The following is a 14505-nucleotide window of genomic DNA, read 5'->3' as shown; positions in this document are numbered from 1 at the left end:
TTGAGTTTAAGGAACAGAAGGATGGCAGAGACACTAATATTCAGAACGAAGCAACTGGACTGGTAGACAGTAAATTAATGTTAAATGTTTTTATAACACTTCAGTGTTTTTGTAATTATGGTAAAACTTAATTTAAATGTTTGTTATTCACTGCCAAACAGTTGGCCACCACCTTACTGTTATATCAATTAATCATGATTTCATGGAGTAAATATTTTTCCTTACTGAAAAGTAGCTTTGACACCAAGAAAGGGAAAAGTACAGTTGCCATCATACAAAATCCAGAGTATCACTTATGGTGAAGAAGGGAATTGTAATGGGGATCCAGAAAACTGTCATCTTCCATTGGCAGCAAGCTCCAATAATTTTCTTTAGTTTCCATTCATACTCATATGGAAGATGCAATTTTATCTCATTTTGAGGTTGAACTACTTTATTATTACTAAGCAAGGCAGTATAAAAAGTATCTTGCATCAAAATTCTCAAGTTTTTTCACATGTCCAATTCCTATATTTGCTAAGTATGGAGTAAGCTGCTACATGCTGCTTTTGTTCTGTTGCTGAGCATCTCACTTAATTGCATTTTGGCAGTAGTACAAAGCTACCAGTAGATTCCAGTATCAAGCTGTACATGCTTAATATATAACCTAGCACATCCTGCACCATTTATCAGCTAAAGCAGATGATGAATAATATTTGCACACAAATCTCTCACCTGCCTGCTTTTGCAACCATTTATTCAAATTATTTCTGGTATCCTCTAAAACTTTCTGTAGCCCATTGATTTAGTCAATACACACAGAATATTAATAATTGTACTAAAATAATGAATGGAAGATTTTTAGCAAGTGATGTGAGAGTAAGTGTTCACAAGGACTAAAAATGAGCAGTAGCAAGTGATGTGAGAGTAAGTGTTCACAAGGACTAAAAATGAATTAGAATTAGAATTCCTTAAAGTTCCAGTAGGCTTACACAAGATACTCAGTGTCTCTACTGAGTTGGCCAAAAATACTTCCAGTCGAATTTCCTTAAAGTGTATAAAAATTAAAACATGTCTTTGGTCAATGTTTTTAGTTAAAGCTGTGGTGTTCCTGAGCACAATCAGCTGGGTATCTGTAATTGGAAATGCTTGGTGCTTTATTTGTCTACTGTACATTTCTTAATGGCAAAAGTAGACGGGGGTGTTGATTACAGCTCGTGGACGGGTAGTTTATTCAAAGTTCAGAAAAAGCTTACTTACAAACTCTTTCCAACTGATCAGAAAACTTATGTTACAAAATTGAGCGTCTCCAGTTCTCAATGACAGATCCAGCATTGCTTTACTGGTGCTTAAAACTTAATTAGCAGAGGAGAATCATCGGGTGTTTGAGTTTAATATGTTTATACATTACTGCAGTGTGCACTGTGTTTTTGAAAAGTGGATCCTAAAAGGTGTCCTAATTGCAGTCTGAATACTTTCATGGTATGTGAGACTAATGGTCTTATTTTGCAAAATAAGGTTTAGGGAACTCTTTGGAATGTTGGCAAATAAAAGTAATGGAAACTGTAGGATTAAAAGCTATGACCTTTGAAGACTGACTGACCCACGTGCCTTGCAAGACTTTTTTTAAAGAAGGCCCATTATTGAAGGAACTCAAAAATTGAAGTTGGATGCTGGTTTTGGCCATATGTTTATTAGCCCACTGGCCTCAAATCATCTTCTATTGTATATTATGGTTCATGCTGCTTTACCTAGTGCTTACAGCACTGTGGAAATACTTAGTTTTGTAGGGCAATGTTTGGAAGAGTTGTGCAAAGTGTACTGCTGGTAAGCAAAGTGTTTGCCAGTATCAGAAAAGTTTCCAAATATTTGCTAAAATGTTTTCCTTGTGCAATTATTCACTCTTGGGTCTCTAAAGGTTTCCCTTTCATTTATCTGGTGCAAATACCTTTGGAAAGGTCCATCCAATTTTCCTAAGTTGCACCTTCAAAAAAAGAAGTCAGGCTCCATGCCCAGAAGAATTTAAGTCAAAATGTTTGTCGGTATGTGATTGACAGCTAATTGTAGTTTTGTATTACAAATCTAATCAACGAGATCTATGCCACTGACAGCTAATGTGCTTTAGCTTCTGTTCTGCCCCCTTAATAGATGCAAGAGTTTTTCCTGTGAGACTAAACACTGGAAACATGGGTTGCCACCTGATTATTTCTTTTCCAAAAGCGTGGTTCTCCTGAAAGATGGTTGAAAACCAGCTTGTTTTTAATAGCAAAATCCACTCATGTAGTCCAGTTTTGACTTGGAGAAAGAACAAATGTAATGCTACTGTGTGCAAATTAAATATCACTCAACATTATTGTGTTGATGCTGTTTAATTTGCAGGGTGTGAATAGGCTGTAGTCAGGAGTCTTTCATCTCCTCTTAATGGTGCATAAAAGCTGCAGAGGAAGGGAAGGGAAGAGGAAGGGAACACTTTCTCTGTGTTTCTGCCATTTAACTTGATCTTGAATTGGTACTTGGTAAAAACTTGAAGTAGTTGGGAATGGAAGAGAATTTTAAATGAATTTTAAAAGGTTGAGGAAGGACTAGCTGCCTCTTGTATGCAGTGGAGGTAGGTGAAGAGCCTTATGGGCTGTGCAAGTTATTTATTATGCTGGTTATCCAACACACAACTTTTCCTTCTTTCCCTATTGTTTTCAAGATGTTGTGTACAGCAAGGACAACCAGCAAAATCATTGTTTGAAATTGTTTGGAGTGTCATTTCACACCAATGTTCAGGAAGCAAACTAATACAATTACAAAAGTGGCCTGTTAAAAAAAAATACAGATTAATTTTCTCAGCTAAGTTTTATAGGTGGATTAAGGTGGAATGTTTATTATGCAGAAGTGTAGTACTAATAGAAGCATAGTATTCTTTGCTTAAAGGAACACCCAGGAAATTAAGAGTTAAAAATTTTAAAAAAAATCTATTTTTTCAAGGCAAAAGAACAGTTTAATCTGGAGTTCAAACTTTTATAGCAATTGGAGCAAAGCTGTTTCCCAATAGGCAGGTACAGAGTATCCAGGTTCTACAGAACCTGTTTTGATTATAGCCTTATTTCTGAATTTGAGTCTTGCATTGCTCATTTTGGGGAAAAAAGTGTGAAGACAGTCTAATATGTGTACTCTTTTAGTGATTGTTGCATTTCTTCCACTTGTAGACATGGACCAAAACAACCCAACTCCCAAACAAATTCTGCTCTTACTTTTCAATTGCTTAATGATACAGGAGTCCTTTAAGTTTTTTAGGGCAGGCTGATCAGCCTTACTTAGTATCTTTACACACAATGGAGCTGAGGTATCCCAGGTAGTGTGTTTTTCCTGTTTCTGCCCATTATTCCTTGGATAATTCCTGTATTGTCTTCTAGGGATCTGTTGTTTTTTTTACAGTATCATAAAATTAATGTTGTGGGTTAAGGTGAGGCACTGATTGGTTTAAAAACATGATTTTTATTATGCATCCTTAGTCATAGTTTTCTTGAAACCAACTAAAGATACAAGAAATAGTAGGGCTGTAAGTTCACAGAAGCTTCTGGAATGGTGGCAAATTTGCAATAGATGGATTTTGCCATTGTATAGTCAGTTGATGAGATTCCAAAATCTGGCAATGTAGGGTCGAAGGGTAGGTATCCTATTAAGTACACTTATTACAATCGATTTGTGTGATTTACAGAATGAGTTTAATAAGTTTCTACAGTTTCCAGAGGAGAGCAGATCTTTGTATATATTGCCTTTACTTTGGGCCTTGTACTGAAGTTCATAGTGCCAAGAAAGCTCTGCTCTTTTTAGTCACATTTAAGTGAAAAATGCAAGACCGGTGAATATATGCATTGACAAATCATGCTTTTTGCTGCTGTTACTCTGGCATGATGATACAGCTATAACCAAAATCTCAGATTCCTAAAGTTTCTGACTGCTGACAGTATGCCTGGAAAAATGCAACTTTATTTTTGTTTTTTATAATCATTTACAAAGGTACCTGTTCCTGGCCGTGCAAATGTGACATTGCTCTAGGCTCGTGGCCGCATCATGTGGTTTCTGTGCACATACCAACCTTGTAGTAAAGTACAGCCATTCAGATTGTCCATTTAGGCAGGAATTTTTTTCCTTTTTATGTTTTTGTTCAGTGCACAGCATAAGAGGATCTAAATTGGAATTTTTAAGCCTTACTGCTCTAGGGGGGGGAGGGTTTTAAATGTTGCCTGTTTCATTAAGGCTTGATGGTAAGAGCAAAAAAGCCCTTTTCAGAACAGCTACCAGGAGAGCCTCTGGCCTGCATCTCTAGTGCCCTTCTGGGCTAATGGGCATTAGGCAAACCCAGATGTGTTATAGGAGTGGGAAAACAAAAGAGAAACAGCTGTACAGATGTGGGAAAATGATCTTCCTTTTTTTAAAGTGTTAAAGTAATTGCGTCGAGCTGAAAACTACGGTCAATTCAAAGCCACGGCTTCTTTAAGGCTTCATGCTTGTGTTTAGGCTGTCACTTCACTTGAACCCCATCATGTTTCTTTAAAAGAAGAAAATTACTGGTATTTTGTTATGAATTGATTTAGGTTTATGGCTCCATTCATATTGTAGACAGGTTTTTTCCCCTGCATAGGTGCGTTTTGAGTAATAAGATTGTTTTCTAAAAAAAAAAGACAGTAAAGACTTCTGGCAACTACATTATCTACTAAAATATTGTAATACAGGGCTTAAGGGTTTCATTAAATGTTTCCATTAAAAACTCTTCTTTGTTTAAATATAGAGAACAAATGCTTTTCTCATGCTTTCCATTTGCCTCTTCAGAAAGTAACTAAATTTCCCACTAGGAAGAACATCTGAGAGGCTAATTAGGGAGGCATAGTCAGCATTTTTGGATGTTTGCTTTTCTAATACAAGTACAGAATTACAAATGTGAACTACTATAAAGCGTATGGTAATGCGCAGCTCCAAAAGTCTTTGTACAGCCACCAGATCCCAGTTTGTAAGCAAATTTAAAAAAGCTGTTTTTAAGATGTAGATTTACAAACAGAAAAAATAGATTGACAACATTGTGGAGTTAGTTAGAAATACTGGGGTTTAACTTAGCAGGAATGAAAGAGCTTGACTGTATTTAGGTCCTGCAGCAAGGAGAACTGGTGCAAGGTCCTTGGATGGTTTTATTTCTGTAATCAAAGGCTGGAACATAGGCAGTTCCATTCAAATATGAGGAGAAACTTCTTTGGGGTGAGGGTGGCAGAGCCCTGGAAGAGGCTGCCCAGGGAGGTTGTGGAGTCCCCTTCTCTGGAGATCTTCAAGCCCTGCCTGGATGCTTTGGCAGGGGAGTTGGACTGGATGGTCTCTAGAGGTCCCTTCCAACTCTGACAATTCCATGATTCATGTGGAAGCACACCTTCATGATTGGCACAGGGGTGAGGAGAGAATGGCTCAGTGAGCAGGAGAAAAAATATAAATGTTGGTGTTAATCCAGTTGGATTATCAGTAGGGGCTGCTTTCCTGCTCTTAACTCTTTTGCCCTCCTTCCTTTTCAACCACCCCTGATGCGAGGTGATCCAGGCTCTCAATAAATAAAGGCTTCACTTTCACAGAACTCGTGCTCATCAGAGGCACAAACGTAGTGCCAACTGCCAGTGTTACTATTCAGAGAAGTTAATTTTGGAACCTGATGTGATCATTGGCCTGAGGGCAGGGAGGGTCACGTTGGGGTTTTTTTTGCAAGAATATGTTTTAGTTACAAAAAAAAAAAATCTCTAAGACCTGTTGTCTGAAGTTGGTTTTCAGATTTTACTGTTTTTTAAAACCCAGCTAGCATTCAGAGTACATGGTAAGGATCTTCTTAATGACCACAAAGTTGCTTTGAAGGATGACAGCCAAGATCTAGTGACGTCAGAGCAAACAAGTTTATCCAAAGGTGATGCTCTCAAAAACCTGTTTTTCAGGCTGCTGTATTATTATTTTTTTTAAACTGTTCTTCAGTTAGCATTCTGTAATACAATTGTTTGTACTTTGAACAAGATTGAGGTTGGTTGCAACAGACTTTCTTTAAACAGGTGTAGTCAAAATAGTTTTGTGTGTTCAGCTCTTTTAAAATGATTGGGTGTTTTTGGATACACTTCAACAGCAGGTATTTTACACCATCTGTTGGAAGGAAGCAAGGAGGAAAGGGGGGTAGAAGGGGGATATGAAGGACTAAAGGTACAAATGTGGAGGTATTTGTATGCTATTGGCACGTCTTTTGTATGTGTTCTAAGCTAATAAAGGTAGATGTTTGATTCTCAGTTACAAACAGAAAATCCTGCCACTCCTTTTAGCCTGCGTGTCTCTTCAAGTTCACCTTCTGTGTGTGGGGAAAACCCCATGAATAAATAAAGGATGCTGGGTATCGTACCTGTTATGGAATGCATTATTGCTACTCATGATCTAAAATAATGATGCAATATTGTGTCACAGACATTAGATTGAGGTGATCCTGAAAGTCTCCTTCTTTTGTTTTACAGCCCCAGAATATTCTACTAACCAGTAAGTCTCCTCTGGGAGACATTAAGATAGTAGATTTTGGCCTTTCCAGAATAATGAAGAGCAGTGAGGAACTAAGAGAAATTATGGGAACTCCAGAATACGTAGGTAAGTTGTTACTACAGGAGCGGTGTAGCCCAGAGGAGGGGGCTGTCTGGGCTTTGGGGGAATGAACAGAGAAAATACTTCAATTTATTGAATGCCAGGCCAACTGTGTCGTTACGGTGTCGAAAGATGGGATTAATACTTGGCTGTGGTACTGCTGTAAAAGCTAGAACTGGTGAGCTTTGCTGGTCTAATGAGTGATAACTGTGTGCTTGTGTTGAAGATGAGAACATGCTTTAGGTGATTCTTACCAGCAGTGATAAGTATTACATACTCAGTCTCTGAATGGAATACTTTAGCTTGTGGAGGTTTGTATCCATTTCATATTTTTTTCTTAAAGATATTTTCAAGTAGCTTTCAAGGGCTGGAATTATTTAGTTTAAGTTGTATAGTATATATGGGTTTTGTATCCATTTCATATTTTTTTCTTAAAGTAAATAATTCCAGCCCTTGAAAAGCTACTTGAAAATATCTTTAAGTTGTATAGTATATATGGGCATGGATTTCAGTGCTGGAATATGGAATGTTGGATATTTCTCATTTTTCCATGAGAAATTTGTCTAATGCTTCCTTAATTGGGAAGGAGACTGGCCTGGCTTCTGAAGAGGACACCAAAAGGAAAACAACTGGTTTTACTTAAAACCAATGAATGATAGTAATCACTTAAATAACTTGACTGGAAATATCTCTATTTCAAAAGACTGTCATGCTTCAAATGGCTTATACTAAATATTACCACATGCCTGTCATTGCACTATATAACTACAATATTATGTCTACATATGACAAAAATAGAACTTTTTTTTCCCCTGAATAGCTCCTGAAATTCTGAGTTATGACCCGATCAGTACAGCAACTGACATGTGGTAAGTGGAACAAGCTAATGGTCATCATAACTTACTTTATTGAAAACATTACTTTACACTAAAACACTAAAAAATGCTTTTCTATTTTTTACTTTTCATTTAGGAGCATTGGAGTACTGGCATATGTCATGCTAACAGGGATATCGCCTTTCTTAGGGGATGATAAACAAGAAACATTCTTAAATATATCTCAAATGAACATAAGTTACTCTGGAGAAGACTTTGACCTCATCTCGGAGTCTGCTGTGGATTTCATCAAAACTCTGCTGGTTAAGAAACCCGAGTAAGTAAAATACAATTCTGTATGCTAATATGTCTGACTGGATTCGTTTTAAATACATCAAGTGCTGGTGTTCTCATTTTTGAAGTAGAAGAGAACTTTTATTATTCATATTTCATCGTGGTATTACTTTTCATGTATATGAAAAGAGAAGTTCTCCATTTCGCTCCAGACTTGCATGTTCTGAATGTGTCTGAGTGTCAGTAATTAAAACTCAAATTCATTTCAAAAAACTATATATGAATTGTCCATGTGGTACTATCTACTGAGCTTCTTTCACACGTACCTTGCTGATGTTTTTTAAATGAGCTGGGCTTTGAGCCTTTTACTCTTGCTGAGTTGGTAGAGTATCCTCTTTTTCTGGTTCATGTGCTTTTCTCAACGGGCAGCAAATTGGAAATTCCAGGTCTCTAAATGAGTTGGTAGAGTATCCTCTTTTTCTGGTTCGTGTGCTTTTCTCAACGGGCAGCGAATTGGAAATTCCAGGTCTCTAAATAGAAGAGATGTTTTCTGTGGAACTTCACCAGTTCTTCATGGGGCATGACAGCTATTGAAACTGCCTACTGCCTGTCTGTGGGAATTCTTTAAGAATGTAAGGAATGAGTAATTTTCTCATATGGAAAAAAAAATATATCATCTGTATAAACTTTGAAAGTTGGTTAGAAGCATGGGAGTGTAAATTGTGGTGTTTAAGGCTCTATGAATTCCTTTATTTTAAACGGTGGCAGTTCATCTCCTTGGGCTGCTGTTGGGTTTTTTTGGGAAAAGGTTGCTATTGGCAGGTTTTTGTAGAAGTTCTATCAGTCTGTCTTTAATACAGTCGTATCCTTGGAATAATTTGTATGGGTCTCTTCTGCGAGGTATTGAAATGCGTTCGGACTCTGGTGAGACCTCACCTGGAGTATTGTGTGCAGGTCTGGAGCCCTCAATATAAGAAGGATATAGACCTGATGGAGAGGGTCCAGAGGAGGGCCACAAGGATGATCAGGGGGATGGAGCACCTCTGCTACAGGGACAGGCTGAGGGAGCTGGGGTTGTTCAGCCTGGAGAAGAGGAGGCTCCGGGGAGACCTAATAGCAGCCTTCCAGTACCTGAAGGGGGCCTACAGGAAGGCTGGGGAGAGCCTGTTTAGAAAGGCCTGCAGTGACAGGACGAGGGGCAATGGCTTCAAGCTGGAGGGGAACAGATTTAGACTGGAGATTAGAAGGGGGTTCTTCACTGTGAGGGTGGTGGAGCACTGGAACAGGTTGCCCAGGGAGGTGGTTGAGGCCCCATCCCTGGAGATATTCAAGGAGAGGCTCGACGAGGCCCTGGGCAACCTGGTCTAGTTGGGGGTGTCCCTGCTGACTGCGGGGGGGTCGGACTAGATGGCCTTTGGAGGTCCCTTCCGGCCTGGGCAATTCTATGATTCTATGATTTTATTTTAACACTTCTCCTCCTTCTGCAGGGACCGGGCAACTGCTGAAGAATGTCTTCAACACCCATGGTTAGAACAAAGCGAGAATCCTGCCTGCAGGGTCTGGAGTAAGAGCACAGGAGAGGAGAGCAGCGATGTCACCCAGAAAGATGCCGATTCTGCCTCTGAAAAATCAGTAGATGCTGAGAAGGCTGAAGAGGACGAATCCATAGTGACAGAAGAACTAATTGTAGTGGCTTCGTATACGCTGGGACAATGTAGGCAGTCAGAAAAAGAAAAAGTAACTGAGCAGAAAGCCATTTCCAAACGATTTAAATTTGAGGAACCGTTGCTGCAAGAAATACCAGGAGAATTCATTTACTGAACTGTGTGGAGCTTCGTAGCTATCGCTGGAAAGCAGTGTTTTCTACTAAACAAAACTATCCTAGCCAAGTGAATTTCTGATATGCAATAAGAGCTCTAGATAAAAGAAAATGTTGCTAAATGGCATCCAAGGAAAATGTGCCAAGTTTTTAATTTCATGGAACAGATAAACAAGATTTCAAGTGGCTGGTGGGAATTTAACAAAGATAAATGCTTATTTTTGTTTGTAATTTTTATTTCTGTTTTTTTGTTGTTGTTGCTTGAAAGCAGAGTTTTTGTTAATTGTTCCAGTGTTATGGAGAAGTTGACATTGGAAGGGTTTCAGTGACAGATGTCCAGAGGAATATTTTAGGGTATATTTTGGCATTTAATGCAAATATATAATGCTGGGTTTTCCTCAAACACCTTTGAGCACTCCTGACTTCAGTGGAATTATCTACTGATTTAAAAAAAATGTTTGAGAGGAGAATTTGATCAGCTGGTTTGACTTACAGATTTCAAAACTGTACTGTGTATATATTTCTTTAAGTTTATGTCAAGTGAAAGGCCCAGACTCGCCTGGTGTAGAGCCACAGTGAGCTGTGCTTCCTCTAGCAAGAGGTGCTTGTGTCCCACAGGTGAAGAAATCCATATTGGGGAACGATTCCAGATGACAGTGGTGATACTTCTTTATTTGGGAGCACAGTTAAGTTCTGCTCCAGGGGGTGATGGATTTGCTTTAAGGCTGTCACTCCCAAGAGCCAGCAGAGATGCCTCCCTTCCCTGGTCAGACGTGCTCGGTGTGAGCGTGCAGCGGAACAAAGACAAGGGCAGAGGGTCTGATGCAGCTCTGTGCAAATCCCTGCCACTGACTTCACCGTGTTAGATCAGACAGTTTGTCCAACTAATGATAAATCAGCCCTCAAACAATTCCCCCCCCCCCCCCCCCCCCCCCCAGAACACAGCTGGGGTTTTACTGAGAGCATGAGGTCATTGCTGCCTTCTTTCTGTTCCTCTAACTGCCGCTTTAAGGAAGAAAGAAGCATCCTTAGGCTAAATTGCATAACCTTGTTCAATGCAGCTCTCAGATGAGGAAGGAGATGTGCTTCATTGTTTCAGAGGGAGCAGCCTAACTGGTACCTGGTGCTGCTCTCCTGTAGACACTGGGAGGAACAGTGTGTGTGATGGGGCAGAGTGGGATCAGGGAGCCACACGGGTGGGTCACAGTTCTCAATGGACACGGTCCCTCAGAGGACAAAGCTGGGACCAACTGGTTATCAAATTTGACTGGTTTTTGCAACGTACAGGTCTGAGGATCTTAGACCGAGCCCTAGTTTTCTAAGAAATAGTTCATATTGATGCTGTTCCAAAGTTTAATTTTTATGTAATTGAAGTTTAGTACTATTATATTGCATACTGTTAACTATTCAACTATTTATTTGGTTTCCTTATGCTGTTCCTTTATAATAAACCCTGACAAAAGTTTTCTTGCTATAAAACAATGACTAAGAAACCATTAAGCTAGCTTTTCCTTTTTTTTTTTTTTTCCCCATGTTGCTACAGGCTTTTCCTAATTTTCAAGTGTACCGAGAAGGCTCTGAATCTTTTTGAGTGACCAGGGGTTCAGTGCTCCGTGTTAATATTAGGGTTCCTCCTTCACAGAAAAGGTAAATGGCTGATGAATAGTGTGAGCACCTCTGAGCCAGCAGAGCAGTGGTGGTACCTGGGCATGTCTGGGGGTGGGCAGTGGCTGCATCACTGCACGTTTGCTGACCCTACCAACGATGCTCATCTGTTTCAGGGTTTTTTAAGCATGACAGTACTCTTCAGGGGCATCTTTTTTACCGTTTGGTCCCTTCCCCGGGGCAGTTTGCTGATATTACTTTAGGAAATGCTTGTCTGACAGATAAAAATTTCTCCCAGCTTCTGTCATTGTCCTTTTGACTTTTTTTTTTTTCCACATCCATACTCCCTTGGTTTTTTGAAGTTGAGCAAAGTGCTGAGGCTGAAGCATGTTCACATCCCACCCTTACAAAACAAATTGATGTTGCCCTGTCTCTGTAACAGCTCACGGTTGCTCAAAACGACCCGTTTGAGGGACCTATAAGCTGCTTCAATTCCTATTTATAACCAGAGACCGTGCCTCGGAGGGGACTTGGTACTAAAGAAAAGGAGTAGATGCTGAGCAGCGTGCGTTTTGTCCTGTATTTACTGGTTTTATTGTATGGCAATGAAGCTCAACATGTATAAATGAACTATGTACTTCTTACAAGGCCAGTTTCTCTTGAATTGGCTGCTTTGAGGCTTCAAACGGGCTGCGTTTCTGTTTAACTCTCTGTGCCTTAAGGTGGTTTTGTACAGTGTTTTTTAACATCGCTAAGAATTTGTATAAAGTTGTGAGAGTTTAATAGTGTAAGTTATGAACAAGGCATCGTAGATTGGACCTGTAATAGGAAAAAAACATTCTATAACATTTAACTGGAGGACTATCAGCCAGTCCCACACACTTGAAGCTATTTCTGTTCCACTGTAAGTGTGGGTAAAGCTGTAAAGGAGGAATTCTTACCCTACGCTGCAGAAAAGGGGGTTAAAGTTGTTTTTTGAGAGGCTTAGTCACTAGTGAAGTGACATGTTAATAGTGGGAACAAATCACTAGCTTGTGAAAAAGAGCTGGTTCTCTGCAGCTGCATGAATGGGGAGGACTGCGTGTACACACGCGGTTCTTTTGGGGGGAAAAAAAGCTGCTTATGCCTTAAAGTGTTTGTGGGGAACAGGGGGTGGTTGTGGAGAAGGAATCAGCTCCATGGCCCTCGTGGGGGGTGCTCTCTCAGCCCCTGCTCTCCAGACTGGGCACTGGCTGGCTGCCTCCCTAAGGCTGGGGGCACGGCTGGTGGCTGCTTGAGTGCAGGGTGTTCTTAGAAATTGCTGGAGAATTGTTATTTCTATGGTTCTGAGGCAAAAGATAAGAACTATTCATCTATAGGGCAGGGAGGGGATAGTGGTCCAGGCCTTGCAGTTGTTGGAATAAACAGCAACCATCCAGGTGAAAGCAAAGCCTTGTCTCCTCGTCTTGTTGCTACGTTCACCTCTTTAAGCAAGAGGCTATAGATTTTATAGTCATTAAACTAAAAGGTCTATAAAATAATATTGGGGTTTTCTTGTCCAAAGCTGGATTTGCATTGCGATTTGTCTCCTTTCTGACGTATTTCATTTGAGGGTCCCAAAATGCAGAAGGCTGAATTCCAGCTTGTGATCTACCAGGTGAATCTTGAGAGCTGTTAGGCAAGGAAGGAAATGCAAATAAAACTCATTCTCCAGGGGTGGTGCTGGGAGGGGACGGGGGGAGGTGGGCCTTGCACCGAGCTACTCCATGGCTTAAGATCCTGCTTGAATATTCCAGGTGCTGTTCCTGGAAGACATTTGAACATTATTTTTTTTTTTAAGAAATAGTGCCAGTTCATTGTACTTCTGACAAGGTGTTTACTGTTTCAGGAACTTTACAATAAATGAAATATTGTTTTCTGGACAGCTGACGGGTCTTTTGTTCTTCACGCATTGGGAAACACAGGGTGGGTTGGTTGGGTTTTTTTAAAAAAAATCGTACTATTTCTTCAAGACAGCATTACTGGTTTGAAACAGAAGTCCAAAAGTTACGCTGCTTTGGTGCAGGCTGACTGCATTTTCAATACATGGAATTGAAAATAAAGCTGAAGTACAGCACTGCATTGCAAACTGCCACAGCACTCTGGTGGCCGTACACCTTCATGCTCGGCTCTGACCACTAGATAGAAATATGTTGCTGGAACTGGGTTCTAATAAATTAGATGGAGCCTCCTCTTCAAACACCTTTGCTTTTCTCCAAGAACTTCTGTAAAGTTATTTTTCTCAACGCCCATAAAGCAGGATTACTGATATCTTAGTTTTCCGATTCAACCCATTCATCTGTTCAGTTTGTGCAGCAACATCAAAATGCCTCTTTTTCCACACAAAACCGATAGGCTTGCAGCACAGAGATCTCCACAACATAGGGCATCTGCACACGTTGAGTTAAGCTGCTGTGGGGATGAATAAATAGCAGTCACCCCAATTTAGAGTCTACTCAGCCCAGAAACACATTGCTGTTAACCTTAGGAGCGTTATTTCAGGTGGGAAATGACCCACCTGAAGAGGTGGGGTTGGGCAGAGGGTGCTGAAGTGCCAGTGAAGGGTGTGCAGCCAAGGGACAGGCTGGAGCAGATGCCAATGGGCATCAATCCAGGTTTAAGGAATGGTGCTGGAAGGTGTGCTCCACAGCAGAGAGACTTCAACATCTTAGAATCATAGAATACTATACAAAATCAGAGAATCACAGAATCGTGTAGGTTGGAAGGGACCTTAAAGATCATCTAGTCCAACCATCAACCTAACTCTGACAAAAAAATAAATAAGAAATAGGAAATAAAAATTCCTAAACCATATTCCTGAGGACCATGTCAACCCCGTCTTTTGAACACCTCCAGGGATGGTGCCTCAACCACTTCCCTGGGCAGCCCATTCCAATGCTGGATAACCCTTTCGGTGAAGAAATGTTTCCTAATCTCCAATCTAAACCTCCCCTGGTGCAACTTGAGGCCATTTCCCCTTGTCCTATCTCCTGTGACGTGGGAGACCAGACCGATGAGCACCCCCAGCTCCCTCAGCCTCTCCTCATAAGACTTTCTCTAACGCATCCTACCCCTTACTCAAAGGCCTTCCTTGTTAACTAGTTCACTTCATTTTAAGAGCTCTTACTTCACTTTAATTTACTTTAAGGCTGTTTACTTCAGATTTATGGATGGCTAGTAATGGTGGCAACCCAGAGCAGCACATGGGTCTGAGGTCTATTTTATGCCCCCCAAAATCCCCAAACGGTGCCGTTGGTAGGGTCAGTCATCATCTCTCTCCCTCCTGATCTGTTTCTCTGATGACTTTTCTTCTTTGCCTCCCCCCGGGGAGCTCCAAGA

General features: G+C 40.4%; 1 protein-coding gene across 1 annotated transcript in view; it reads left to right on the top strand.

The window, feature by feature from the left end:
• Positions 1–13054, top strand: part of STK17A (serine/threonine kinase 17a) — a 31136-nt gene extending 18082 nt beyond the window's left edge. The window contains exons 4-7 of the mRNA XM_014946977.1: positions 6495–6621; positions 7436–7484; positions 7588–7767; positions 9212–13054. Of these exons, the coding sequence (XP_014802463.1) occupies positions 6495–6621; positions 7436–7484; positions 7588–7767; positions 9212–9545 (690 nt within the window). The 3' untranslated portion in view covers positions 9546–13054. The remainder of the gene's footprint in view (positions 1–6494; positions 6622–7435; positions 7485–7587; positions 7768–9211) is intronic.
• Positions 13055–14505: the final 1451 nt, after the last annotated feature.

The sequence above is a fragment of the Calidris pugnax genome, unplaced genomic scaffold, assembly GCF_001431845.1.
Source record: "Calidris pugnax isolate Ruff unplaced genomic scaffold, ASM143184v1 scaffold71, whole genome shotgun sequence".
In the NCBI taxonomy this organism is placed as follows: domain Eukaryota; kingdom Metazoa; phylum Chordata; class Aves; order Charadriiformes; family Scolopacidae; genus Calidris; species Calidris pugnax.
The sequence above is the reverse complement of the archived record's forward strand: the minus strand, read 5'-3'. Positions and strand labels throughout refer to the sequence as shown.